We start from the raw sequence: 27,295 nt of genomic DNA on the forward strand, positions 1-27,295 counted from the left end.
TACAGTAGTTACAATTTTCAACAACAGATGGCGCTGCAAGTGATGTGAAAGATATAGAAGACAACGCAGTCTGTGGGTGCACCATTCTGTACGTCGTCTTTCTGCTGTAAGTGTGTGCTGTTCACAACGTGCAAGTGTGCTGTAGACAACATGGTTTATTCCTTAGAACAGAGGATTTTTCTGGTGTTGGAATTCCACCGCCTAGAACGCAGTGTTGTTGCAACAAGACGAAGTTTTCAACGGAGGTTTAATGTAACCAAAGGACCTAAAAGCGATACAATAAAGGATCTGTTTGAAAAATTTCAACGGACTGGGAACGTGACGGATGAACATGCTGGAAAGGTAGGGCGACCGCGTCCGGCAACCACAGAGGGCAACGCGCAGCTAGTGCAGCAGGTGATCCAACAGCGGCCTCGGGTTTCTGTTCGCCGTGTTGCAGCTGCGGTCCAAATGATGCCAACGTCCACGTATTGTCTCATGCGCCAGAGTTTACACCTCTATCCATACAAAATTCAAACGCGGCAACCTCTCAGCGCCGCTACCATTGCTGCACGAGAGACATTCGCTAACGATATAGTGCACAGGATTGATGACGGCGATATGCATGTGGGCAGCATTTGGTTTACTGATGAAGCTTATTTTTACCTGGACAGCTTCGTCAGTAAACAGAATTGGCGCATATGGGGAACCGAAAAGCCCCATGTTGCAGTCCCATCGTCCCTGCATCCTCAAAAAGTACTGGTCTGGGCCGCCATTTCTTCCAAAGGAATCATTGGCCCATTTTTCAGATCCGAAACGATTACTGCATCACGCTATCTGGACATTCTTCGTGAATTTGTGGCGGTACAAACTGCCTTAGACGACACTGCGAACACCTCGTGGTTTATGCAAGATGGTGCCCGGCCACATCGCACGGCCGACGTCTTTAATTTCCTGAATGAATATTTCGATGATCGTGTGATTGATTTGGGCTATCCGAAACATACAGGAGGCGGCGTGGATTGGCCTCCCTATTCGCCAGACATGAACCCCTGTGACTTCTTTCTGTGGGGACACTTGAAAGACCAGGTGTACCGCCAGAATCCAGAAACAATTGAACAGCGGAAGCAGTACATCTCATCTGCATGTGAAGCCATTCCGCCAGACACGTTGTCAAAGGTTTCGGGTAATTTCATTCAGAGACTACGCCATATTATTGCTACGCATGGTGGATATGTGGAAAATATCGTACTATAGAGTTTCCCAGACCGCAGCGCCATCTGTTGTTGAAAATTGTACCTACTGTAATTTCGAAAGTTTGTCTGCCTGAAAATGTACTGTTGTCCCAAGCATATTGCAACAAACGGTGTATTTCTATCGCTGCTCGTTTAGTTTTTATTGCCGTTTCAAATATACCGGTCATTTTTGAAACACCCTGTACATACTTACAGGAAACTACAAAAACAGTAAGTCAGGATGCACAGATGAAGACAGGAACCTCTGTCATTCTGAACATAAGGCTAGTCCATTTGAAACAGTGTTTCTTCATTTGATTTATGCCTAGTGCACAGTACTGTTGTACAAAGAAGTTATTTGATAATACAGAAGGCTAGTGCTACACTGTTCATTCATTTCTCACAATATGACAAATCTAATGATGTATTGAAAATAAATAGTAATTAACTCTTGAGTGGGTGTGACTGTCACTGAAGAATATAAACTGAGTCCACTGAGGTGAAAATGAAGTCTACATATACAATCATTTGGACAAGAGAACTACCAGACAGCAGGAAGAAACCAGGTAGCTATATGTTTCTAGCATCTATAAGACTCATCAATAGAAGTAAGTGAAAACTTTCCACGGGAAACCTCAGTGCAGTGACACTTATATACTTAAGTAGTACCCTTACACTTGTAAGAGATTTTTGTCTACTCAGTAATAGATAGGAGAAATTATAATTTTATGCTTAGGCTTCCTATCAGCAGGTAATTATTTAGTTATTGTTTTTACTGTCCATATCTGGATTGTATGGTCAGAATTACTCAGGATATGCTTGTCTGGAATTTAAATTTCTGATTCAGTGTTTTGCAGTCCATGTGGAGGCTCCTTCAGTGTAACACATCGTGCTTACTAGTGTCAAATGCATACTTTTCTAGTAAGCTGGATAAGGAGGCAGTCATTTAATTTCTCAAGCAGAAGCTAGAAGCTTTCTTCATTCTGTCAATTAACATAAAGAACTAAGACTTAGATGAATAGTTGAACAAGTGCTGTCTAAATTAAATATCTAGTAAAATTGTTCAAAATTGCAGAACAAATATGCTATGAAACTTCTAAAAAACTAAAACTTTTTCTGCTGATTAAGGGTCTGAAGAGACAGAACAGCTAAGATCACCAGTTTCTTATTCACCTCCCCCATTCCCCCCCTTTCCCCCTTCCCACCTTCCTCCCCCCCCCCCCCCCCTTCCCACCACCCAACTCTCCCAGGATAGAATTTGTGTACCCCATCTATATACGTTAAGAGTTAATCGTTTGTGCAAGTATGCAAACATATTCTAAATGTCTGTGTAGCATGTACCTGAAGCAGGACATGGGTAGCAGCCTGGTATTCACCTAATGGGATGTAAGAAACCACCTAGAAACCACATTCAGGTTGGATGGCTCACCAGCTCTCATCATTAATCCATGAAGCATATTTGATCCAGGTCACACTCATCTCCTCAAGTCCTGGAATTGGCATATTAATGCACTCGGCTAACTGGATAGATACAATTTTTGCCATGTAGGTGCCATGCAAAGTGTAGAACCAAATATATGAATATTTTAATGGAATTATGGTTTGCTAACGGAAGCATAGGGAAAAATTTTTACACATTTACTGCTCTGTAGCTTGCACAGAATTCAGAAACCTACATTTTATATGACTAAAAATTGATATCAACTACTTAGCACTTATCTTCAAAGTTCTGTTACGCCATACCAGTAACAGGCCACATGCCCATTCTCAGCAGCATATTGTAACTATTGATATGTGATATAAACTTTCCTTAAGACATGTACTACAAATGACTGTATATAAGTATGTGACAGTACATGCATCATGTTGTTAAAACCAAACAATGAGCAACTACACAGATGTCCACCAAATAGAAGAGGATTATTCTGTGGAAATTCAGACTATTAAACAAACTGCAGTTTCTACAGATCACAATAAAAATATGAGATTTACATTGTTAAATTTTGGGGGTGAAGTATTATTTGGATAATTACTCAGTAAATTAAGATGCTGAAAAAATGATGCAGGAAATCACAATGATATCTTTTAGTATTTAAGAATCCAAGCTACACATCCCTAAGTGCAGTTAATAAAAACACACATCAAACATATTAAACAATGGAATAATTGACATAATTCAATACATCTGTATAAAAAAAACTGATCATGTAGCCACTTGTTCATAATACACCAAGCTGACAAACATAAAAGTTTAATTCCATTAGTCACTCACTGTATACATTTATTGACTTCTACAAATTAACAACAGTATGCATCACCTGCTATTTGGACATTCAGATGTTCCTATTGTTTAACATGGCCTAACAGAATTTATCTGAAAACAGAAAAAAAAATCATGTACTGCTGCAAATTCCTTTTGATCTCATGAAAAACTGCAATGAAAAATGAAATGAAATGAAAATCACTTTCTACTACTAAACTACATCTTGAGATCTATGCAAGGACTATTTGGAAAATTCAGTGAAAGAACAATATGCAATTATGATTATGCTCTAAGAGGCATCTCAAAAATTTAGGGAGACTTCATCAAAACATACTGAAAGGAGGGAATGAATGAATGAATAATGGAATGTTACAACTTAACTCCATGTCACTGTCAAAGTCATTAGAGTACTAATGTAGGCATACTAGGAACCCATCATGGCACGTTCAAGTAACTGTACTAGCATTACCCTAAGTATTATACATAAACCATGAAATACTGAACTTGAGATACCTGGACAGAGATTTTTAAATTTATCCATTCTGCATTTGAGTCTAGTGTCTTAATAATGAGTCCAATTCGTTTAGTTCCATAAGCTAGAAGAAAACAGGACAGTATTCACTATCTCAGTTACCACAGATCATGTCATAATCAGTAATGACATAATGAGAACCAGTTCCCACTCATAGTTACACTGTAACTGCACAAATTAGTATTCATAAAGGAAGGAAGGGAGGAAGGAAGGAAGGAAGGAAGGAAGGAAGGAAGGAAGCTAGAGTTTTACATGTTAAAATTACACTGATCAGCAAGAACATTATGACCACTGACCTGCTATTGATATAAACCCATCCAGGTGACAGCAGCATAACCTGGTGAGGAATGACTGCAAGTCACACACATGCATGTAGTATCAGTGTGCCTGCTGGCCATGTGTAGAAAGGGGACGGTGCACAATCTATCTGAATTTGATCATAGTAGACTGTCTTGCCACGAGGATTTTGGAAACTGCATGACTTGTTGGGTATTTGAGGAGTGCTGTGGTGAGTGTCTACAAGACTTGGCAAAACCAAGATGAAAACATGTCCAGATGTCACTCATTACAAATGATGGACATTGTAGGCTGGGCAGACTGGTATAAGAGGACAGGAAGTGAACTATGGCGGAACTTACATCAGACTTTAATGCCGGACAGAGTACAAGTGGGTCTAAACACACAGTGTAATGAATATTCCTAATGATGGATTTCTGCAGCCAATGACCCATGCATATCCCAATGTTAGCACCATGAAATTGGAACCTATGACTAAAATGGGCATGTGACCATTGGCACTGGATGTTGGTGCTGTGGCAGAGCATTGCATGAGTGGCACAGCATTGCACGGTCTGATGAATCCCGATACCTTCTTCATCATGCCGCTGGAGGGTGTGAATCTGTCATCTTCCAGGGGAGCAGCTTCTTGACAGCTGTACTGCAGGATGGAGACAAGCTGACAGCAGCTCCATTACGCTCTGGAGAACACTGACGTGGGCACCCTTGGGTTCAGTGGAACTCGTGCAAAGCACCATGATGGCCAGAGAGTATCGAACACTGGTTGCAGACCACGTACACCCCTTCATGATGATCATGTTTCCTAACTGCAGTGGAATTTTTCAATAAGTTAATGCTCCATGTCACAAGGTCAGGAGTGTGATGGAGTGGATCGAAGAACATAGTGACAAGTTCCAGTTGATGTGCTGTCTGCCCAGTTTGCCAGATCTGAACCTGATTGAACACATCTGGGATGTGATTGAATGTGGCATCAGAGCTCATCACCTCCTCTCTGGAATTTATGGGAATTAGGTGATTTGTGTGTGTAGATTTGGCACCAACTCCCTCCAGCGACCTGCCGAGGCCTCATTTCTTCCATGCCATGATGTGTCACTTCTGTTATCTGTGCCAAAGGTGGACATACTGGCTATTAGGTAGGTGATCATAATGTCCTGACTGATTAGTGTATAATTCAGCCCCTCAGCATAGATGTCAGCAACACCAACACTGATGAGACTGGGAGGCAAAGGAGAAAAAGTAGGATGTAACAATGCTTCAGTAGGAGTGTTTTTTCCTTACAATTCAAAACCTCTCACAAGAACTGGGCAGTCTGCATAGGATTGGAAAATACGCTATTTAATCACGCCAATTGATAATATATACCATTATTGAAAAGCAGATTATGACTACGTGAAATGATGTAGAATCATTAAATGCATATATCTTCCCTCAGTCCCTCTCTTCTAAGACTTATTTCTGAACATACTTAAACATTTATTTCATGCTAACAATACATTTTATAAATTAGACATATCTCCAATGATATTGTTATTTATTAGGTTTGTTTTCATGCAGCAAGTGGGAGAGATATGGACAACTTTAGCTCGTGGAGCCAGCTTATACACTGAGCCTTTTGTAATGTTGAGTGGACTTCTTACATCCTACTCATTTACAAAGGAATTTAACAGAAACAAAAAACTTGATCTTCAGAAAGAATATGCATCAAGATTGTTCAGGTTTGTCTTTTAATTTAATATTCTAGTGTGCAATAGGATATCTTATTTCACCAAAATGGTAAAACTGTATAATACTTGTATTTATAAAGATACACAAAATTCTTTCACACATAATTTAACTGTATGATTTAAGGGATGAGGATGTTACTAATTTCTCTATTCAACATTGTGCAGTGTATATTCCTCGAGCTGTAGGATTAATAAACAGCTTGAAAGTTGCAACCATTTGATAGACTGCAAGCAGTTGTTTGATACTCTCCAGGTTGTCAATAAAACATTTCTCTCATTGATAATGAAAAAGCACTCAAAAGAGGAAACACGGTAAAAATATTCCAAGGCTTTTAGTAAACTTTTAGTAAAAACATTTCAAAGTATATACGGTACATTAGTAGGTATATCAGAATTTCATATGGCAGCACAAAAGCTGAGATATATAAATGTGTCCACTGTCATCCACTCTTTTTCATATATATGTATTTCCAATGTTATTGATGAATTACATACAACAATACATGTTTGTTTCTGTGGTGGTGGTCATCTTCAGTCCAAAAACTGATTTGATGCAGATTTCCATACTAGTATTTCTTGTGTAAATTTTCTCACATCTATATAACTATTGCAATCTACTTCTGCTTGTACCTGTTTAAGGTTGTTGATAAACACGATATACTGTTTGAAACAAAACATTTATTTAAAACTGCTAAAAGTATGAAAATATTGGAAGTGCACTTCAAGCATCCAAACTACAACAATGCACCACTGGACCAACCAAAGAGATTCTGTAATGACAAGTGACAACCTTCAAAGACTATTAATTATTAAACAACAGTGAAAACCAATACTTTCATACTGTCTTACAATGTTTTATACATATATGAAGCAGATACTATACCAGTAAATTCTTTCATCATTTGTAACTTTGCAAATGGTAATCCTTTGGCAGAATGTCTGCTGCCTGTCTGCTGATTGGTGGGTAATTTACTCTAATCTTCTTCTAAAATAATTTGGTGACTGTAATGACATCTTTCCTATGTGATTTGTTCACTCATAAATCTTTATCCATTAATAAATTTGATAGCACTTTCAGTATTTATTTGCAAAATAGGAACTGAGGACTCATCAACAGCTGCAATTACTTTATGAAGTCTGTCTAATGAGATAAGTGATATGCAAACTTTACTTGCAGCTAAATATTCTGCCTCCATTAAAGAAAGAGCAATACACTGCTGTAATTTGCTTTTACACACAGCTGGACTTCCATAGAATTTGAGTAGAATGCCAGTTGTTTATCATCTTGTGGTTCTGTCTCCACCATGATGACCACCACTATAAGCTTCAGTATTATAGTTCTAATTCTTCTCAAATTTAATGCCACCCATAATTGTTGATTTAAAGTACTTGAGTATTCATTTGAGCAATGCAAAATGCACCTGTATTCTTGATGCAACATTAACAGCATATGATAAATCTGGTCTTGTACCTTGTGTTAAATACATCAGACATCCAAGCATTTCTTCCATAGAGTTCAGTAGTATTAAAAGGCAGTGACTCACCTGGTACCCATCCACATTCTGTTGCTAAATATAATGGCTTTGCGTCCATCGTACCATATTCCTTTCAAATTCTGTTCACTTATCAGGACTGATTTATTTCATTACAGTTGTCAGATTTATTAATTTGTAAGTAACTTTTTCTAAAGTGATCTGAAAACATTTGCCCAACTGCTCAATAAATTTAGTTGTTATATCAATAGTGCCCATACAGGCCTGGATGTAGAGGGGAGTGGATGAGGGTGGGAGGGGGGGGGCAAACTGGGGTATCTGCCATGGGTGGCAATTTCAGGGGACACCAAATTCATATTCTTGAAGAAAAAAACCTTGTTTCACAAAGCACCTATCATTCAGTGCATCTTGCTCTATCAATTATTCATATGATTTCGACATGCATCCCAGTTGGTTTTTGAACATTTTTGAACACATTCTACATTGATTTCTGAACGAATCATAAATTGATTTTTGGATGCGTGCATTGTGTATGTGATGTCTCTGCCTGGGAATCCCCATAGTCTCTAGAAATAAAAAAACTTTCCCGTCAACAAAAGTGGACCGGTTTAAATGAGCTAAGCCAAATAAACCTGAACGGGTGAATGCCAATTGCTGTTTGCTTATGTGGTTGATCGGGTGAGTGAATGATTAGCCTTGTTATAATTATTAGCAGAATTCATAGATTCAAATTACAAGAGTGGAAACAAATGACTAACAGGAATAATGTGTAAGAAAGAGTACATATTATCTTCTTGGTGTATCCAAGAAAACAAAATTTTGACAGAAAATTTTTGCCAGATTGCTACAGTCTCCGGATCTATTCTAGGAACAGTGCGGAAAATGCATCATATGAACAAATAACGCTAAGTGGAGAATAAACATAAGATAACTGAACCTGTGATCCTGGCAGGGTTAGTGAAGTTAACTGGAGAATAAGTTTTGACAATGGCAGGAATAGTTACAGAATTAGTGATGACAAGATTGTTTGTTAGAATGAGGGAGAAGAAATGGGGACATGACACAAATTATATTGAAGAATATTATGATTCCAAATTTACATAAAAATTTGGTACTACTACTTTTCGATCTCATCCTTGAGAAACTTGAGCTTATGAATAAATGTGAAACTATTTCCTAACATAAAACTTCTTGTTTGTAGTAGGCCCAATAGGCATTTGATATTGGTATTTTATGAATTATGTTCTCTTGTGTTATTTACATAAATGAGATACATAAAAATGAACATTTGTGCCAAAATGTCTCACTTATTCGACACGTGTTACAATTGCTGCAATATTAGAAAGGTCTATTTCATTTTATCTAGTAGATAGTGACAAAATATACATAATCAAATCGAGAAACCGCACCAGTCTTAGGTACTATTAGTATTGTCAGCTTTTTGATATTTCATGCAGAATAATATTTGATGAACATTAAGGTAATGGGTTGTTTCACAGAAAGGAAAGCACTGTGTAAAGCTGTAGCAAGATCAGAGAGAGAAAAATGCTGGGGCCTAAGGATTGAAGAAATGTGTACTGTCTTGCTTGTCTATTATCTTTACTGGTTTTATGTATCCTATATTTAATTTTGTCACACAAAACAGAAAGTTATTTGCTAATAGGCAACAAAGAGTGCAAATCTTCTGAAGAGTTCTTATTCTTCTGGCCACAAATAATCCCACCAAGTATTAATTGTGAGGGGTACCCTGGCAGACTGGGACCAGGAGAGACACCACAGGACATTTTAATTTCGACTGTCCTGAATATAGGTCTGATAGCTTCCATTACAAAATATACATGTTTGAACTACACAGAGTGAAATACAGTGACATGAGATAGAAGAATGCAGTGTGAAGAGGTGTAGCACTGCATTTTGACACACTTAAGATTGAATAACATGCCTTACATTTCCTTGAATGTTTCATATATCAAACTCTTCAGAAATATATGTGCTACAAAATGAACATATTTTTGAAAAATCTTTATTTTTTATTTTTGGCATCATCTCTCAAATGCTCTAGTTGGGGCAGGGGGAAGGGGGGGGGCACTATCAAGTTTTTGCCCCAGTTCAGAAAAATGTCATAGATCCAGGGCTGAGCCCATAGCCAATCCAATGTCAACATAAAACATTTCCACCATAGAACATACATAGACCTGAACAGTTTTCTGTAAACTACAGTCACTAAGAAATTTAACAGGACATTCATACCAACAATTTAACGGTTGCTTTAAGCCATACAACCTCTTCAGCAATTTATATACATACCCTGTATCATCATCAAAGTCCTCTGCTGGACACATGTAAATATCCTCCTTTCATCATATCAAATTATATTTTATACATACCATGTTGAATTGAAACACTCAGCATTGCTCACATAGTCTCTATTCTTGCTTCAGGGCCAAATGTGTGAACATAATCTTTTTGCCAGCAATTGAGCATTATATTGAAATGCTTCAGTATTTGAATTTAATTTTGTAGAAAATAGCCATTGATTTTCAATGATCTTTTTTGTTTTAGTTTTTTAAATTAGTGCTATTTTTTATTTTTCTTCAGAAAATTTATTTCTTCCTCCATTGCTTTCTTCCATTCTTCAGAATTTTCTGACTGTACTACTATTTTATAATTCTTTGTTGTCTCCCAGAGAAGCACCATTCTTGGTTGATGGGCTGAATCTTCACAGTAGCATGATGATTTCTTCAAATTTCACTGTTCATGCACATTTTGGCTCCATTTATCTTCATTTCATCTTCCCAAGTTGCTTCCTCACTGTCATACAAATGGTCACTAACCCATTCATTACTTAAAACTACATCTTGGTTCATAGAATCCCATTGACTGTCCTCTTCAAAATCGACACTTTCATGTTTAGTTTCTGAAATATCTTTTCTTCTGTACCTCACATATCAACAACCCTCTTAGTCCATTGAGTAAGTGGTTTCTGTAATTGTGTGCAGTTGAATTTTACCTCTCTTCATACATACACATTTTTTTTTCAAAAAAATAAACACTATACCCCCAGTCATCATAGTCAGTCACATTTACTTTTGAAGATTTAGCATCAGACTTCTTCCCTTTCTGTATGGAATCGTAGCATAGCATTCAATTCCAAATATCACCAAATCATCAAAACAACCTTCCTCCTTCAAAATATCTCTTTTGGAGTTATCTTCAATTTTTGTGGTTCCAGTTTGATTCAGATTGTTCATTGGAGCCAAAATTGCCTCACTCCACAACACTTCTGGTAGGTATTCAGTGGAACAGAGTCAAAAATATCAGGATGCTACTTTTCCATTCAGCAACTCCATTCTGCTGAGGAGTATATTGTGCAGTAATCGAATGTTTCAATCCAATTGAATCAGCAAACGTGTGCACATATTTATTATTGAACTTCTAGCCACCATTTGAATGTAATTCTATCACAGTAACTTCAGACTAAGTCTTCATCATTTTAAAAAACAGTCATAACTCTTTTCATTTCATCTTTGTGCTATAAAAGATACATTAAACTAACACTGGAAAAATCATTTTTAAAGAGAGCAAAGTATCAGTGACCCTGAAAATTATTTACTTACACTGGTCTGCAAACATCTGCATAAACTAATTCTCCATGTTTAGTGGGTTTCTGCGCACTTTCACCAAATCACTAGCATATGGTGTTTACCGTAGATGCACCCCTCAAAAAAGCTGCTATCAATTGTTGTCCCTATTCTGCAGTCCTTCAAAAACTGGTGCACAGAGCATTTATTTAGTGACTCATTTCCCCACACCATTTCTGTTAAGTAACATCAGTTTCACAACAACACAAGACTCTTCTTTATAAACCAGTATTGTTTTTGAGAAATGGCCACAACTTCTAACAAAGATGATGTGACTTACCAAACGAAAGCACTGGCAGGTTGATAGATACACAAACAAACACAAACATACACACAAAATTCAAGCTTTCACAACCAACGGTTGCTTCATCAGGAAAGAGGGAAGGAGAGGGAAAGACGAAAGGATGTGGGTTTTAAGGGAGAGGGTAAGGAGTCATTCCAATCCCGGGAGCGGAAAGACTTACCTTAGGGGGAAAAAAGGACAGGTATACACTCGCACACACTCACATATCCATCCGCACATACACAAACACAAGCAGACATTTGTCATTTTCTATCAACCTGCCAGCGCTTTTGTTTGGTAAGTCACATCATCTTTGTTTTTAGATATATTTTTCCCACGTGGAATATTTCCCTCTATTATATATATATATATATATATATATATATATATATATATATATATATATATATATATATATATATATATATATATACAGGGTTATTACAAATGATTGAAGCGATTTCACAGCTCTACAATAACTTTATTATTTGAGATATTTTCACAATGCTTTGCACACACGTACAAAAACTCAAAAAGTTTTTTTAGGCATTCACAAATGTTCGATATGTGCCCCTTTAGTGATTCGGCAGACATCAAGCCGATAATCAAGTTCTTCCCACATTCGGCGCAGCATGTCCCCATCAATGAGTTCGAAAGCATCATTGATGCGAGCTCGCAGTTCTAGCACGTTTCTTGGTAGAGGAGGTTTAAACACTTCACCATTAAGAAAAATGTTGCTTCATCACTGAAAACAAGTTTCGCACTGAACGCATCCTCTTCCATGAGCTGTTGCAACCGCGCCGAAAATTCAAAGCGTTTGACTTTGTCATCGGGTGTCAGGGCTTGTAGCAATTGTAAACGGTAAGGCTTCTGCTTTAGCCTTTTCCGTAAGATTTTCCAAACCGTCGGCTGTGGTACGTTTAGCTCCCTGCTTGCTTTATTCGTCGACTTCCGTGGGCTACGCGTGAAACTTGCCCGCACGCGTTCAACCGTTTCTTCGCTCACTGCAGGCCGACCCGTTGATTTCCCCTTACAGAGGCATCCAGAAGCTTTAAACTGCACATACCATCGCCGAATGGAGTTAGCAGTTGGTGGATCTTTTTTGAACTTCGTCCTGAAGTGTCGTTGCACTGTTATGACTGACTGATGTGAGTGCATTTCAAGCACGACATACGCTTTCTCGGCTCCTGTCGCCATTTTGTCTCACTGCACTCTCGAGCGCTCTGGCAGCAGAAACCTGAAGTGCGGCTTCAGCCGAACAAAACTTTGTGAGTTTTTCTACATATCTGTAGTGTGTCGTGACCATATGTCAATGAATGGAGCTACAGTGAATTTATGAAATCGCTTCAATCATTTGTAATAGCCCTGTATATATAAAAATCCACCTGGACAAAACTAAATATTTTTGAGCTGTTACTCTGTCCATTTCTGTCCACCGAATATATGTACATCAGTTTGACCCATACCAGATACTTTAATTTGTACATTGTTTTTGTCACTAGCCATCTTTCTTGGAACTTCAGATGGTTAGTGAACCAACCAGGTTGATTTTTTATGTGTTATCACTCATCGCAATCCAACCTGTTCATATCTACACAAATATTGTCGTCTCTCACTGTTAAAACATTCTTCTCAATTTTTAATTATCTGTGTGCCTACAATTTCTTGAATGTCCCATTGACATTACATTAGTTGACAACATAGCACAGTCTTTTCCTTTGTCTACATTAAAATGCTCATTTCATCAATGGCCCTTTTTTTTACGTCTAAAGCAAACCAAACCTGTGTTACATTGTTTTGGTAAGTGATCTACTTTGCCACATGAAAATCATTTTCTCTCTTCATTTGTTTTATAATGGGATGTTTTTAGTATATCTGCTTCAGATGTAGTTTGTTAACATTCATCTTTGACATCACAGCTGTAACACCACCTTCATCATCATGATCTGTTATGCTGAACTCATAATTAAACACTGTTTTTGTAATGTATTCCATGTTTTCTCTTCAGCATATAAATATGAACTCTCTGGGCAAAGTTTGCAAAAATTGGCGCAAAAGTCACCGTCGACTGTCGTCGATCAGATTGTCTAACAAAAACAGTAGAGTACCTGTTTCACCAAATTTCATTAGATGGCCTTGTGTACCAACAGATGCTTTCCAGACTATGTTTTAAATTTGCATCTAAGCAGATCACTGTTTTTTGGCTGAGTGAACATCATAAACCTTATGCAACTTATCCCAAATTTATTTGGTGGCCTTGCTTTCCCCAGTGTATAGTAATGGCTTGGTGTCAAGCAACAGAATTAGGCACTTCCTTGCCTTTGCAATGGTCTTGGTCCATGTAGCAAGACTGGTTTTGCAGTTTTGAGCACTTTCATCTGGTTTAATCATTTTACCTTTAGTGACATCAAAGATTTCATCGTACTCTAATACAGTTCTCATTAAATTTCTACAGCTCCCTAATTTTCTTGATGAGTGAGTTTTTCAATTTGCTGTCCTGTCTTTTGCACTTCTATTATGTCAAGTTATCATCAAAGTCTACTGCAACTGCCACATTATATGAAACATTTACCAACCATCTGCTAACATGTTCATAAGACACCATAAAACCTCAAAAGTATAACAATGTTTGAAGAACACATCAAACATATAAAGCACAACAACACAATGAACCAGCTGAAGCATTTCTATAATGACAAATGACGAACTTCAATATACATTACCTCAGGATATGTACTATCCACATAAGCTTTCTTACAGACGTTTGCACAATAAAGATATTTTCTCAACGATTTCATGTCAGTACCCCTTCATTAGTTATCTAATCTATCACTTTAATTTTCAGCATTCTTGTGTAGAACCACATTTTGAAAGCTTCTGTCCTTTTCTTGTCAGAACTGTTTACTGTCCATGTTCCATTTCCAAATAAGGCTCTACCCTATACAAATACTTCCTAAAGCTTAAATTTACATCACATGTTAACAAATTCATTTCTTTTTCGGAAAAGGTTTACTTGCTATTGCAAGTCTACTTATCCTCTTTCCTTTTAACCTCAGCAGCTAATTTCTGCTCAAATAGCAAAACTTACAGTGTCTCACTTCCTAACCCAATTCATGCAATATCACCTAGTTTGATTCAATTACACTCAATTATCCTTGTTTTACTTTTGTTGATTTTCATCTAATAACATCTTTTCAATAAATTATGCATTCAATTTAGCCGATTTCCATCTCTGACACAATTACAATGTCAGTGCCAAACCATAAAATGTTTATTTCTTTTCCATGAATTTTAATTCTTTTTTCAAATTTCTCCTTGATTTCTTTTGCTGCATTCTCTGTATACAGCTTGAATAACACAGCAGATAGACTATAATCCTGGCTCATTCCCTTATTAACTACTGCATTCCTTTCATGTCCTTCTACTCTTACATCTATAGTCTGGTTCCTGTACAAGTTGGTAAGTTGTTGATAGGCTTTCAATTCCTGTCTTTCATTCCTAAACTTCATAATTACATTGAGTGAGGTCCTGCCACCTTGGCCAAGGGCCAAAAAAAGAAGGCCACCTACAAAAGCTGTAAGTTCAAGTTCATCCTTCTTTAGTCTACTATTCAAGATCTGTTGTGGGGTCTGTACTGCTTTACATGCTCCTACGTTTCTACAGGTCCTAAACTGATCTTCCTCAGGTCACCTTCTATCATTAGTTTCATTCTTATGTGAACAACTTGTGTTAGTAGTTCACAACCATGTCATTAAACTAATGGTTTGGGAATATTCACACCTGTCTTCTTTGGTACTGCTGTTATTACAGTCTTCTTAAATTCTGGTGTTATTTTGCCTTTCTCATGTGTTCTACATGCCAGGTGAAACAGATCTGAAATCTTTACTTGCTACTGCAAGTCTGTGTATCCTCTTTACTTTTACCATCAGCAGTTTATTTCTGCTCAAGTAACAAAACTTGTCTACTACCTTCAGTGTCTTACTTCCTAACCCAATTCATGCAACATCAACTGGTTTGATTCAACTGCATTCCATTGTCCTGTTTTTAAGGACCTCAACAATTCTGAGGGAATGTCATCTACTCCAGGTGCCTTGTTTCAGCTTAGATCTTTCAGTATTTTGTTAAATTATTCTTACAGTGCTACACTCCCTATTTCATCCACTTCATCTTCCCTTTTAATAACATTATCTTCAAGTTTCTTTCCTTTATATGAATCATTTATATATGCCTTTCACCTCTCATTGATCTCTTCTTTGCATGATTCTTGTTTAACATATAAGCTTTTGATGTTCATACAACTGATTCTCTTTTCTCCATAGGATTGTTTAATTTTCCTGTATGTGTCATCCAGCCTTCCTATATCCATACACGCTTCTGCAGCTTTACCATTCTCCTATAGTTATCCATGCCTTACCCTTTTGCAGTTTCTTTCAATCTCATTTAATGCATCTATATTCCATTTTGCTTGTTTGTTTTAAATGGAATCAGAGGGTGATCTCCAAAAAGGGACATATGTCAAAGTAGCACAGAAATACAATTTGAACATCTCTAAAAACAAAGACCAAAGTAATGACTTTCAGAAAACTGAGCTAGTCTGGGCTAAGACTGCTACTGACAACAAACCAATAGGTCAGGTCAACACATTCTTATATCTGTATTACAAAATTATCTTTACATCACACCATTATATCACTTTAAAGTTGCAAAAATTCCAGTTAATGTATAGCACAGTCTAGAAGAAGGTTCAGAATAGTAGATGGGTATAGTTCCAAAATGCTTCAAAGTGACTGCAGTGCCAACATTAGTGTATGGAAGTGAATATTGGACACTAACAAACTAAGAAACCAGAAAAGTAGATTTGAGGGAAGGTTTGTCAGCAGCATTGCATAAGAAAAAACTATTGGAGACATAGGAAGAAAACTGAAGATATTTAACCTTAATTGAGGTAGAAAAAATAAAAAGATTACGTGATAAGCAAGGATGGAGCCAGGATTCAAAAGATGTTGCTAAATACAAACTTAAACATGGAACAACGAATGATGACTGGTCCAGAAGGAGATGGTCAGACCAAGAATTTTGAGGGCAGAATAAAGCAGGAATGGTTTACTCATTAGTGATGACAATGATGATGATAATGATGAATCCAGAATAGTTTTGGAGACTACCAACAAACTCTATATGTTTCTCAACATTCTTGTTGTTGTTGTTGTTGTTGTTGTTGTGGTCTTCAGTCTGAAGACTGATTTTGTGCAACTTTCCCCACTGTTCTATCCCGTGCAAGCCTCTTCATCTCTGAATAACTACTGCAGCCTACATCCATTTGAACTTGCTTACTGTATTCACCTCTTGGTCTTCCTCTATAATTCTTATCCTCCACACTTCCCTCCAGTACTAAATTGATGAGTCCTTGATATCTCAGAAATTGTCCTACCAATTGATCGCTTCTGCTAATCAGTTTGTACCACAGATTTCTTTTCTCCCTAGTGCCATTCAGTACTTCCTCATGATGATGTGATCTACCCATCTAATCTTCAGCATTCTTTTGTAGCACCACATTTCAAAAGCTTCTTTCTTCTCTAAACTGATTATAGTCCATGTTCCACTTCCATACATGGCTACATTACATGCAAATACTTGCAGAGAAAACTTCCTCATATTTAGATCTATATTCGATGTTGACAAATTTCTCTTCATCAGAAACACTTTTCTTGCCACTGCCCATCTACATTTTATATCCTCCCTGCTTCTACAATCATCCGTTACTTTGCTGCTCAAATAACAAAACCAATCTATTATTTTAAGTATCTAATTTCCTAACCTAATCTGCTCAGAATCACCTGGTTTAATTTAACAACATTCTGGTATCTTTCTTTTGCTTTTATTGATGTTCCTTATATACCCACCTTTCAAGACACTACCCATTCCATTCAACTGCTCTGTAAAGTCCTTCGCTGTGTCTGACAGAATTAAAATGTCATGGGCAAAGCTCAAAGTTGTTTTTATTCCAATTTTGGCCGTCTAGGGACCGCGTTAAACAACTATTTTTCAATGTACATTTCTCCTATTGCGCTCCTCCTCTTTTCTCTTCTGCCAATATGTCTTCATCCTCTCTCTGTGCTGCTCCCTTCGGTCTTCTGTCCACACTGTTCCTCCAGTTCTTCTCTTCTTCACTTCAAATCCTTCAAAATGTTGAATTTTGTCTCTCATTAAGTCTCTGTTGGTTATATCATCTTCTCCTATACCCATCTCCTCTAAGTCTGCTTTGACTTCTTTGAACCAGGTAATTTGGGTTCTGGGGTTCTTGTCAAAAAACATGGATATTTTCTTTGTCAGCCTTTCATCATTCATTCTTTTCAAATGGGCGTAAAAGCTTACTCTTCTCTTCCTCATAGTATCTCCCACTTTCTCAATTTTGTCATACACTTCTCTATTACTTCTAAGCTTCCAAGTCCCATTCTCAAACCTCGGCCCAAGCACTCTTCTAATGATTTTTCGCTCCTTTTTTGCTATAGCTTCCATTTCCTTGTTAGTGTTCATTGCTAGACATTCAGATGCATACAGACACTCTGGCTTAATCACAGTGTTTTAATGCCTTATTTTTGCGTTAATTGATACTGACTTATTGTTGTACACATTCTTTGTTAGCTGGAATGCCATTTCCATTTTTCTTGTTCTTGTTTTATTTCCTTCTTTATCTGAAGCATTGGGCTGGATGATTTCCCCTAAATATTTGAAATTAGAAACCTTCTTTATCTGGCCATACTTTGTAATCACATTGTTCGGTGCCTCTTTTACATTGGTTAGGTACTCTGTCTTTTCAAAGGAGATTTTCAGTCCTGCTTTTTCTGCTGTTTCATTCAGAATATTGATCTGTTTGACTGCTTCTTCCAAACTTCCTGCCAGAATCGCTAAGTCATCAGCAAAAGCGAGGCAATCTATTTCTAATCCATCCTTTATTCTTCCTAATCTGATTTTTTGTATTCCTTCTTCAGTCGTTTTCTTCCTCCACTCTCTAATAACTTTTTCTAACACACAGTTGAATAGGGTAGGTGACAACCCATCTCCTTGTCTTAATCCTGTTCTGATTTTGAATGGTCTGGATACCTCACCATGGAACTTTACTTTTGCATAGGTATCCGTAAGTGTTTCTTTGACGATTGCGACTGTTTTCTTGTCTGCTCCAAACTCACTAAGGATGTTAACCAAGGTTGTTCTGTCAACAGAGTCGTACGCCTTCTTGAAGTCAACAAACATGATAAAGATGTCTTTTCCTCTTAATCATCTATATTTAATAATTAACTTCAAGTTTAAAATTTGCTCCACACAAGATCTTCCCTTCCTAAAGCCTGCTTGGTATTCACCAATTTCTTGATCAAGTTGTTTCTCCAATCTGTTTTGTAGGGCCTTAGATAGAATTTTATGCATTACCGGAAGTAAAGATATCCCTCTGTAGTTATTTGCATCGGTTTTATCCCCTTTCTTGAAGATGGGGTGGATTAATGCAGTTTTCCATTCTTCCGGTATACGTTCCGTTCTCCAAATCTCATTGATTATTCCCAGTAGTTTTCCTTGAGTTGTATTATCCACACTTTTCCACATTTCTGCAATTATCATGTCTTCCCCTGGTGCTTTATTGTTCTTAAGGTTTTTATTTCTTAAACTTTAATTCCTACTCCACCTTTCAAGACACTATCCATTCCATTCGACTGCTCTGTAAAGTCCTTTGCTGTCTCTGACAGAATTAAAATGTCATGGGCAAACCTCAAAGTTTTCATTTCTTAAACTTTAATTCCTACTCCAAAATTTTCTTTGATTTCCTCTACTGCTTGCTCAATGTACAGACTGAATAACATCAGGGATAGGCTACAACCCTGTCTCACTCCCTTCTCAACCACTGCTTCCCTTTCATGCCCTTAAATCTTATAACTACTGTCTGGTTTCTGTATTATTGTAAATAGCCTTTTGCTCCCTGTATTTTACGCCTGATACCTTCAGAATTTCTAAGAGATACTCCAGTCAACATTGTCAAAAGCATTAGATAAGTCTACAAATGCTATAAACATAGGTTGGTCTTTCCTTAACCTATCTTCTAAGTCATAGGGTCAATATTGCTTTACGTGTTCCTACGTTTCTCTGGAATTCAAACTGATCTTACCCAAGGTCGGCTTCTACCAATTTTTCCACCTTTCTGTAAAGAATCCATGTTAGTATTTAGCAGCTATGACTTACTAAACTGATAGTTTGGTGATATTTATACCTCTCAGCACCTGCTTTCTTTGGAATTAGAGTTAAAATATTATTCTTGAAGTCCGAGTGTATTTTGCCTGTCTCATACATCTTTCACATGAGATGGGAGAATTTTGTAATAGTTGGCTCTCCTAAGGCTATCAATAGTTCAGATAAAATGTCGTCTGGTTCCAGGGCCTTGTTTCAACTTACATGCTTCACTGAGCTGTTTAATTCTTCTTGCTTTATCATATCTCCCATCTCATCTTTGTCTACATCCTCTTCCAGTTCTACCATATTGGCTTTACATTCATCTCCCTTGTATAGACCTTCTATATACCCCTTCCAACTTTCAGCTTTCTCTTCTTTGCTTCGGACTGGTTTTCCATCTGAGCCCTTGATATTTGTATAGTTGCTTCTCTTTTCTCCAAAGGGCTTTTTAATTTTCCTGTAGCCATATTGTTACAATTGTCCTCTAGTCATTCCTGCTTAGCCATTTTGCACTTCCTATCAGTTTCATATTTGAGACATTTGTATTCCCTTTGGCATTCTTCATTTGCTTCATTTCTATATTTTCTCTTTTCATCAATTAATTTCAGGATCTCTTGTGTTATCCAAGGATTTATTTTAGGTCTTGTCTTTTTATCTATTTGATCAGCTGCTGCCTTCACTATTTCATCTCTCAAAACTACCCATTGGTTTTCTACTGTATCCCTTTCACATGTTCTTGTCATTCATTCCCTAATGCTCCTTCTGAAGCTCTCAACAACCTGTGGTTCTTTCAGCTTATCCAGGTCCCATCTCCTTAAACATTCTTAAGTGATGCATTTATAAGTTCTTTAAACCTATTTGTACACCATTTATTTCTCCACTCTGTATTCTGATAACTTCCACTTAAGATTATTACATGGGTGCTGCAAAAATGTACACCATGAAATTTAAAATTAATATTATGAAGTAGAAAATATTTCATTCCTAATAATGAAGGGACACACTAACAACAGATGAAAATGAAATAGTCATCTGCACACTTCAGTACACATGAACAGAAGCAATGGACAAAATATCAGTATTCACACAGTACTGATTTCCAATACAAGCAGAATTATTCAATACGCTATGTTTTAATAATGCTGTTGAAATTGTTTTAATCTCTTCTCTAATTAACAGTGTTTCAGAGACCTGATGGGAAAGCATTTTGTAAATCCTCTCCTTGTTGTTTTTCACACTGCTACTTCCTTCCTCCCTCTCTTACTATGTCATGTTCTGTCAAGCCTTACACACTTTTATTTCTTTTTACCTTGGCTTGCATAAATCTCTTGTCTTACATCACATTTAGAAAGTTCAATCTTCAGAACTGCCTCTCCATATCACTTTCTGAGTTCTATATTATCTCATGCAGACCTCATCAACTTATTTTTAGCTCCATCTTTCAATTCTTAAATACTCTTATATGCTTGTTTCTTACATGGTCTCCATTTCTATCTTTGACTTCTTTTTTTTGGTTTATCTTCATCTTTGAGTGCCTATCTGATGTTTGGTATTTTGTAACTTTCCATTATGTATGTACCAGTATTAATTTTACCACATAATCTTTATTTTCTTTACTTTATTACATCATTTGTTTTTTCTTGTCAGATGCAGTCAGTGTGGGTTTTTTAAAATATTTCTCTGTACTAAAACTTTGGTAACTACTACTTTTTCACCCTAGTTCTTCTTTTTGCATGACTTGAGCATCACTTTTACTTTCATTATTCAATGTTGTCTTGATGATTTGTCATAAATCTTTGTAAACACATGTTGTAAGTTATGTGAGTAAGAATAAATTTGTATGTTTGAAGAGAAAAACTACTACTATTAACTAAATGTTATTCAGATTTAAACAATCAAACAGAAAGAAGAAATTATTGCTCTTCAAGAGGTATATGGCACTATTCAGTAGTACAATTCAGTTGATGTGTAGCACTGCAACCAACCAAGGAAAATTGTTTTCTGCATAACATAGGGCTGATTATTTTCGTTACTGACAAAACCATTTAAATTTGGCTTCAAAATATTGAGATGTAACAACAAAGAATATCTGATGTTGTGCATTTTAATACAACACTTCATCTATGTTATTTTATTTTGTGGCACTATTTGTGATCCAAAAATCATAATACCATAATTTAACTTTTTTTCTGTTAGTTCACTTTTTTAATATTTTATTGTGTTTTCTTGATTTAAGGTTTTTTCTTCAGAGTACATTATATATTTCTGCATTTTAAGGTGGTATTTTGACTTTTATGGAAGAACAGAAACTTAGGTTTCTTTTTTGCAGCTTTTGAAAGTAGCTATATGTACAACAAGGATAGTGTTTATAGTTGACAACTGTGTAATATTTAAGCTGATGCATTCTACTAATTTTTTTAATGTCATATGTTGATATATTCTGAGACAACTTATCACACACCAAAAAGCTATATCTGGGGCTAGAAGCAAGCCATAATACACACGTATCACTGGTTCATAAAGCTTATCTCTACCTATGTACAACTGCAAATCTCCACTGTTTGTATATCTTCACTGCAAGCAGCCAGGGAAAAGCTCTTTAATACTAATTACACTGGCAGCTACCAACCTCAGTGTTTCTTTATTTCCCTGTGAGTTTCATAGTTGTCATCAAGTGAGATAGAACTACACTATATAATCAGTGAACTGTGGACCGAGAAAAGATTTACATGTATAGGCCACACAGTTGTTTAAACAAGTGTGTATTATCATAAAATATCTGTTTTCTGGTCTTCCGCCAATGATAACTCAAATATGTAGTAACTCACAGAGTATTAGGTCTATCTTGAAAACTTTATTTTTGTTTCTTTGCTAGAATACTTAAGATCCATTATGTCCTGTGTTATTCACAGGGCCAATAAATATACAATACTATACTACTATTACAGCTGCTGCCAATTCCTTGAAGATAGTGAGCTGTTGTAAATTTTCTCTATTAATGTTATCCTTTAAGAGCCACTATTACAATACCTTGTGTTACTCATGTTAGCCATTCTGTGGCATCAAATTTATATAAATTTTATTTGAATAGTACTGTGACTATTTATCCAGAGCCCATTAAGGTCCAACTGGATGTAAACTCACATAATACTGCAAAAAAATATTTAAAAATAAACTGGTTCTGTTTCACTTACAATATGGAACTAACAGGCATTTCTGTAGCTCCTTGAGATGTTTTACTATTGCAGAGTCCAATTGCGTGTAAGTGCCATTTTCAGCAACTTATCATAAATTCAAATCTATAATCGGCAGGAATTTTTGACACAAAATATGAAGTTTTTTAGTTATGTGACTTTATTACTGCTTTATATTGTTGCAATCATCTAATACCTACAGTTATTTTTAAATAAATTCATTGTGCCAGGAAAATGTAACTCTTTACTAACTAGTGTTTAACTATAAAATTAATAAATGATTTCTAATAATTAATATTTGCAAAAATGCTGGTGATAGAATACATACTATGTTTTAGAAATATTTTCATATTTAATATTTGTTCAAGTTAGTATTTCTGTAACTGAAATTCATTTGCTGTACGGGATGTGAATCATGAAATCCTAGAAAGCAATAATGTTAAGAAAATAATTTTATTAGATATTTCATACAAAGGGGAGTAAATGATTTGTAACATCTGGAAATATAAACATAATATTTATTTCAGTCTCTGTTAACTATAACTGCAGGTTGGTGCCTAATCTTGCCACAATTATACTTTTCTGTACTTTCCTGCTTCCTTGGATGGGCTCAGGACCACAGTGGAATCTAGTAGTGCGTCACCATTCAGATATCTGTAAGAAAAACTGGTGGCGTAACTTGCTTTTCATTCACAACTACTTTGGATTTGAAAATATGGTAAGTAAACCATTAATGTTGACCTTTTTAATGTATTGGTGTTATTAGTACAAAAAATGCACTGTTCAGTCACATTAATGTGGTGACCTGTCAAAGCCTGAATAACCAACTTTTGCAGTGCAGACCCTGCAAGACATCCAGAAAGAGAATCATTGAGGACCCATGGCACGAACAGCCTGATTGAAGTGGTCCCACATATTCTCAATTGGGTTTATGTATGGGGAGTTTGGTGGACAGGGGAGTACAATAAACTCAACATGGTGGTTCTCGAACCATGTACGTACACTGCAAGCTGTGTGTCACACTGCAACACAGCGCTGCTGATCGATGCCATTGTGCTGAGGGGAAAAAAAAACTGCATATATGGGTGTACATGGTTGCCAAGGACAGATGCATACTTGTGTTGTTCCAGCATGCTTTCCAGAATGGCAAGATCACCCAGGGTATGCCCTCCAGCCAGGACCCTTCTGACGATTGTTGCAGGGTGCTTGCTTTCAGATGTTTCATGCCAATGGCCATCTGCCCCATGGAGAATAAAACATGTTTGATCTGAAAAGACCACCTGTCGGCACTCAGTGGACATGCAGTTGTGGTACTAGTGTGCAAATTCCAACCATTATCACCGATGATCAGCAGTCAGCTTGGGTGCACGAACCAGGCCCCTGCTGCAAGGGCCCAGGTGCAGCAACGCTGGTTGAATGGTTGTTGAAGAGACACTGTTGGTAGCCCCTTGGTTCATCTGGGCAGTAAGTTACTCAACAGTTGCATGTCTATTCACCCATACACATCTCCACAAGCATCACTCACCCCTGTCATTTATAGTCTGTGATGCACCACAGTTGTCTCAGTGCCAGTTTTAAATAGTGCCATTTTGCCATACACAGTACCACAGCAGCATGTGAACAGTTTACAAACTTAGCCATTTCAGAAATGCTTCTACCCTTGTCCCGAAAGGCATTGATCATGTCCTTTTGGACTTCAGGTAAATCACTCCATCTCCACATTATGACAATGACTACATTGTTTTCCGTGTCCCTCCGACGTGCTTTATATACCCACCATTACTATTAATGCCACCTGCTTTCTGTCAGTCATTACTGTATGTCAACGACAAACGTAGGCAGTGGTCCCATTAATGTAACTGGACAGTGTAAATGTAAATTCTGGGATTTAATGCAGAGGTGACAGCTTCATTTAAAATATTTTGTGCATGATAATCATGAATATTTCATAAGTTTGAGGTTGTTCTTTAACAAATCAGATGTACCCCAGCCTCCTTCCCCCTTATGACTGTAAATGAGCAAGTGCACTATTTCTTATTACCTCATGGTGATTAAATGTTAAATCCTAACCTTCCGCCCTCTTTCATCTAAACAGTTATACATATTTCATTCCACAACAACTAAGTCCACTTAAATAAAAATGATGCTCAACATTTAATGTTATCAGATCTTGCTTCAAATGTAAGTTGGGTCCAAAGTGATTACTATTGTTCCGACATTAACTGAAGCTATCCTTGTTAAATAATCCTACATGGAATTTTACAAAGGAATGAAGTTGCATTTGACAACATGTAGAGCTGAGCTAACAGTGAGAACAGATCTGTACAAAACCAAGTACATTAAGGCACATTTATATGCTGGATCTCAATTTGGAATTAGCAAGTTCAGATTTTAATGGTGGAAGCAGTTTTCACCAACAAAAGTTGGACAGTAAGAGTGGAGTAGGGGGATAAATACTGATGTATAGTTACTGACTACCAGGCTATACTTTGGTACCTTGGGCTAGTTTCTGAAACTTCCTGCACTGTCTCAGAAATGTTATTCTGTGGCATGTAATTTGTTCATGAGACGGGGACATGAAATTTGGTGGCCTCTTGGAAATATTTTGAGAGGGGTAAGCTACATACTGGTACCAGATTTCACACTCTTCTGAAAGCAAAACTTCACTGCACCCTATGCATATTGAACAAAGTCATCTTAACAAAACAGGTAAACCTAATGCAAAAAGTTCACACACCAAGAAGGAAATGTGCCAGTCTGCATGAAGGAAGAAACCCTTTCTGATCTAGATATTCAAAGATCTCCCAGTCAATACATAACTCTCTTGTGTTTCACTAAAAAATGTGCAGAAGGAATAGTGTATAAATATGTATCATTACCTGAAAAGGGTCCACAGATGTGGGGCAGTGGCAGCAATTGCTCCAAAATTAGGCTGGTAAAAAGAAATAACTATTGCAAATAACAACTGCATATATCAAATTAGCTTGTATCATAAATCTTAGAGCAGCATGCAATTGCTGAAACGCCACAAGCATTAATTTTCAGAATAATGATAGCAAAAAATCTTCAATAAATATTTGCTCACATGTAGCACTTTTGAAGTATTAAAACATCAATTTACTAGACTTGCTGAATCACAGTTGTTTACCCTTATTTCTATTTTCACAGTGCTTGACACATACACATCATGTGGGAATAGATACACAATTATTTGCCATATCTCCACTGCTTGTATATCTTCTCTGGAAGTGGCCAAGGAAAGGCTCCTTAATACTAATTTTACTGGCAGCTATATCAACATTTCTTCGTTTTTATGTGACATACACAAGAAGGCTCACCCACTTTGTATTTTATGGAATTTCGTGAGTATCGCTCAGCAAATAGTTAATAATATTACCAAAAAGAAATATAAAGAAACCTATTTATAAGTATTTGGCCACTGAAAAGGGCAGCCTAACACCATTTATGACTTATTGTTAACATTTATCACAAAGTCCATTTTTCCTGTGTAACCAAATCTATGTTATTAAAAACATTTATGGAAGTGTTTGGATAATTTTCATCCTACTTGAAGTTTTATATATTTTAAATTATAATCACAATACTGATTTGACATTTCTGTCATTGCTTCATTTTATCACACTGTAATCAATATGCTTAAGTTTTTGTGCTGGGCTCTAACATCTTGATACTTCCCAGCACACCCTTTCTTGAATATTATCACTCTATTGTATAGTACTGTTTTTTTATATGTATATAGATATCAAATTTAATTAATATATCCATTTAGTTATCCCACTCCTTTAAAATATTAAAACTTTTTTTGAATTATGTTTCTCTATATTACAATATGTCATTAAAATGTACTTAAAGCTTTAAGGTCTGAGTTTGATATTCAGTAAAATTTTAAGGTTTCAATATTTTTTTCACAGCCCTTGAAAAACTTGATTAGTTACCCAATTTTCAAAATGGGTAATAAACAGCTTCCTAGAGTTAATGAACAGCTGCATTTGTAAACATTTTTATTAATATCTGAATAATTTAATAAAAATGGGCATCCCCTTAACACTTTGGTTTATAAAAATTTGAAATTACTATTGCTGTAATTTTTAAATATGGTGATTGTGATTAATAGCTTCTTAAAGGAATTTGGTGTCTCATTTATAGTGACACTTGATTCTATTGTTCTAGACATTCTGTATAATTTTTGGGGTATTTGTACCTCAACATTAGGTCTAATACATAAATAGCAGTTAGTCTCAGGAAGAAACAGAGATTCCCACCTAAAAGAACTTAATGTTGTTGTTCTAAATAGTTTTGTACATGGACACTCCTTTTCAATTCTGCCTCACTTTTGTTGCATCATTATTCTTAACTTTGTTTACGTCACCTCATTATATTGTAGCTGTGAATCATGCAACCCATGAAAATTAAATT

The 27,295-nt window shown here is 36.5% G+C and overlaps 1 protein-coding gene across 1 annotated transcript in view; it reads left to right on the forward strand.

The window, feature by feature from the left end:
- LOC124555966 (nose resistant to fluoxetine protein 6-like) overlaps positions 1-27,295 on the forward strand; it is a 408,440-nt gene that overhangs the window by 356,838 nt on the left and 24,307 nt on the right. The window contains exons 9-11 of the mRNA XM_047130013.1: positions 5,861-6,021; positions 23,408-23,576; positions 26,027-26,220. Coding sequence (XP_046985969.1) covers positions 5,861-6,021; positions 23,408-23,576; positions 26,027-26,220 — 524 coding nt within the window. The remainder of the gene's footprint in view (positions 1-5,860; positions 6,022-23,407; positions 23,577-26,026; positions 26,221-27,295) is intronic.

The sequence above is a fragment of the Schistocerca americana genome, chromosome X (assembly GCF_021461395.2).
Source record: "Schistocerca americana isolate TAMUIC-IGC-003095 chromosome X, iqSchAmer2.1, whole genome shotgun sequence".
NCBI lineage: Eukaryota > Metazoa > Arthropoda > Insecta > Orthoptera > Acrididae > Schistocerca > Schistocerca americana.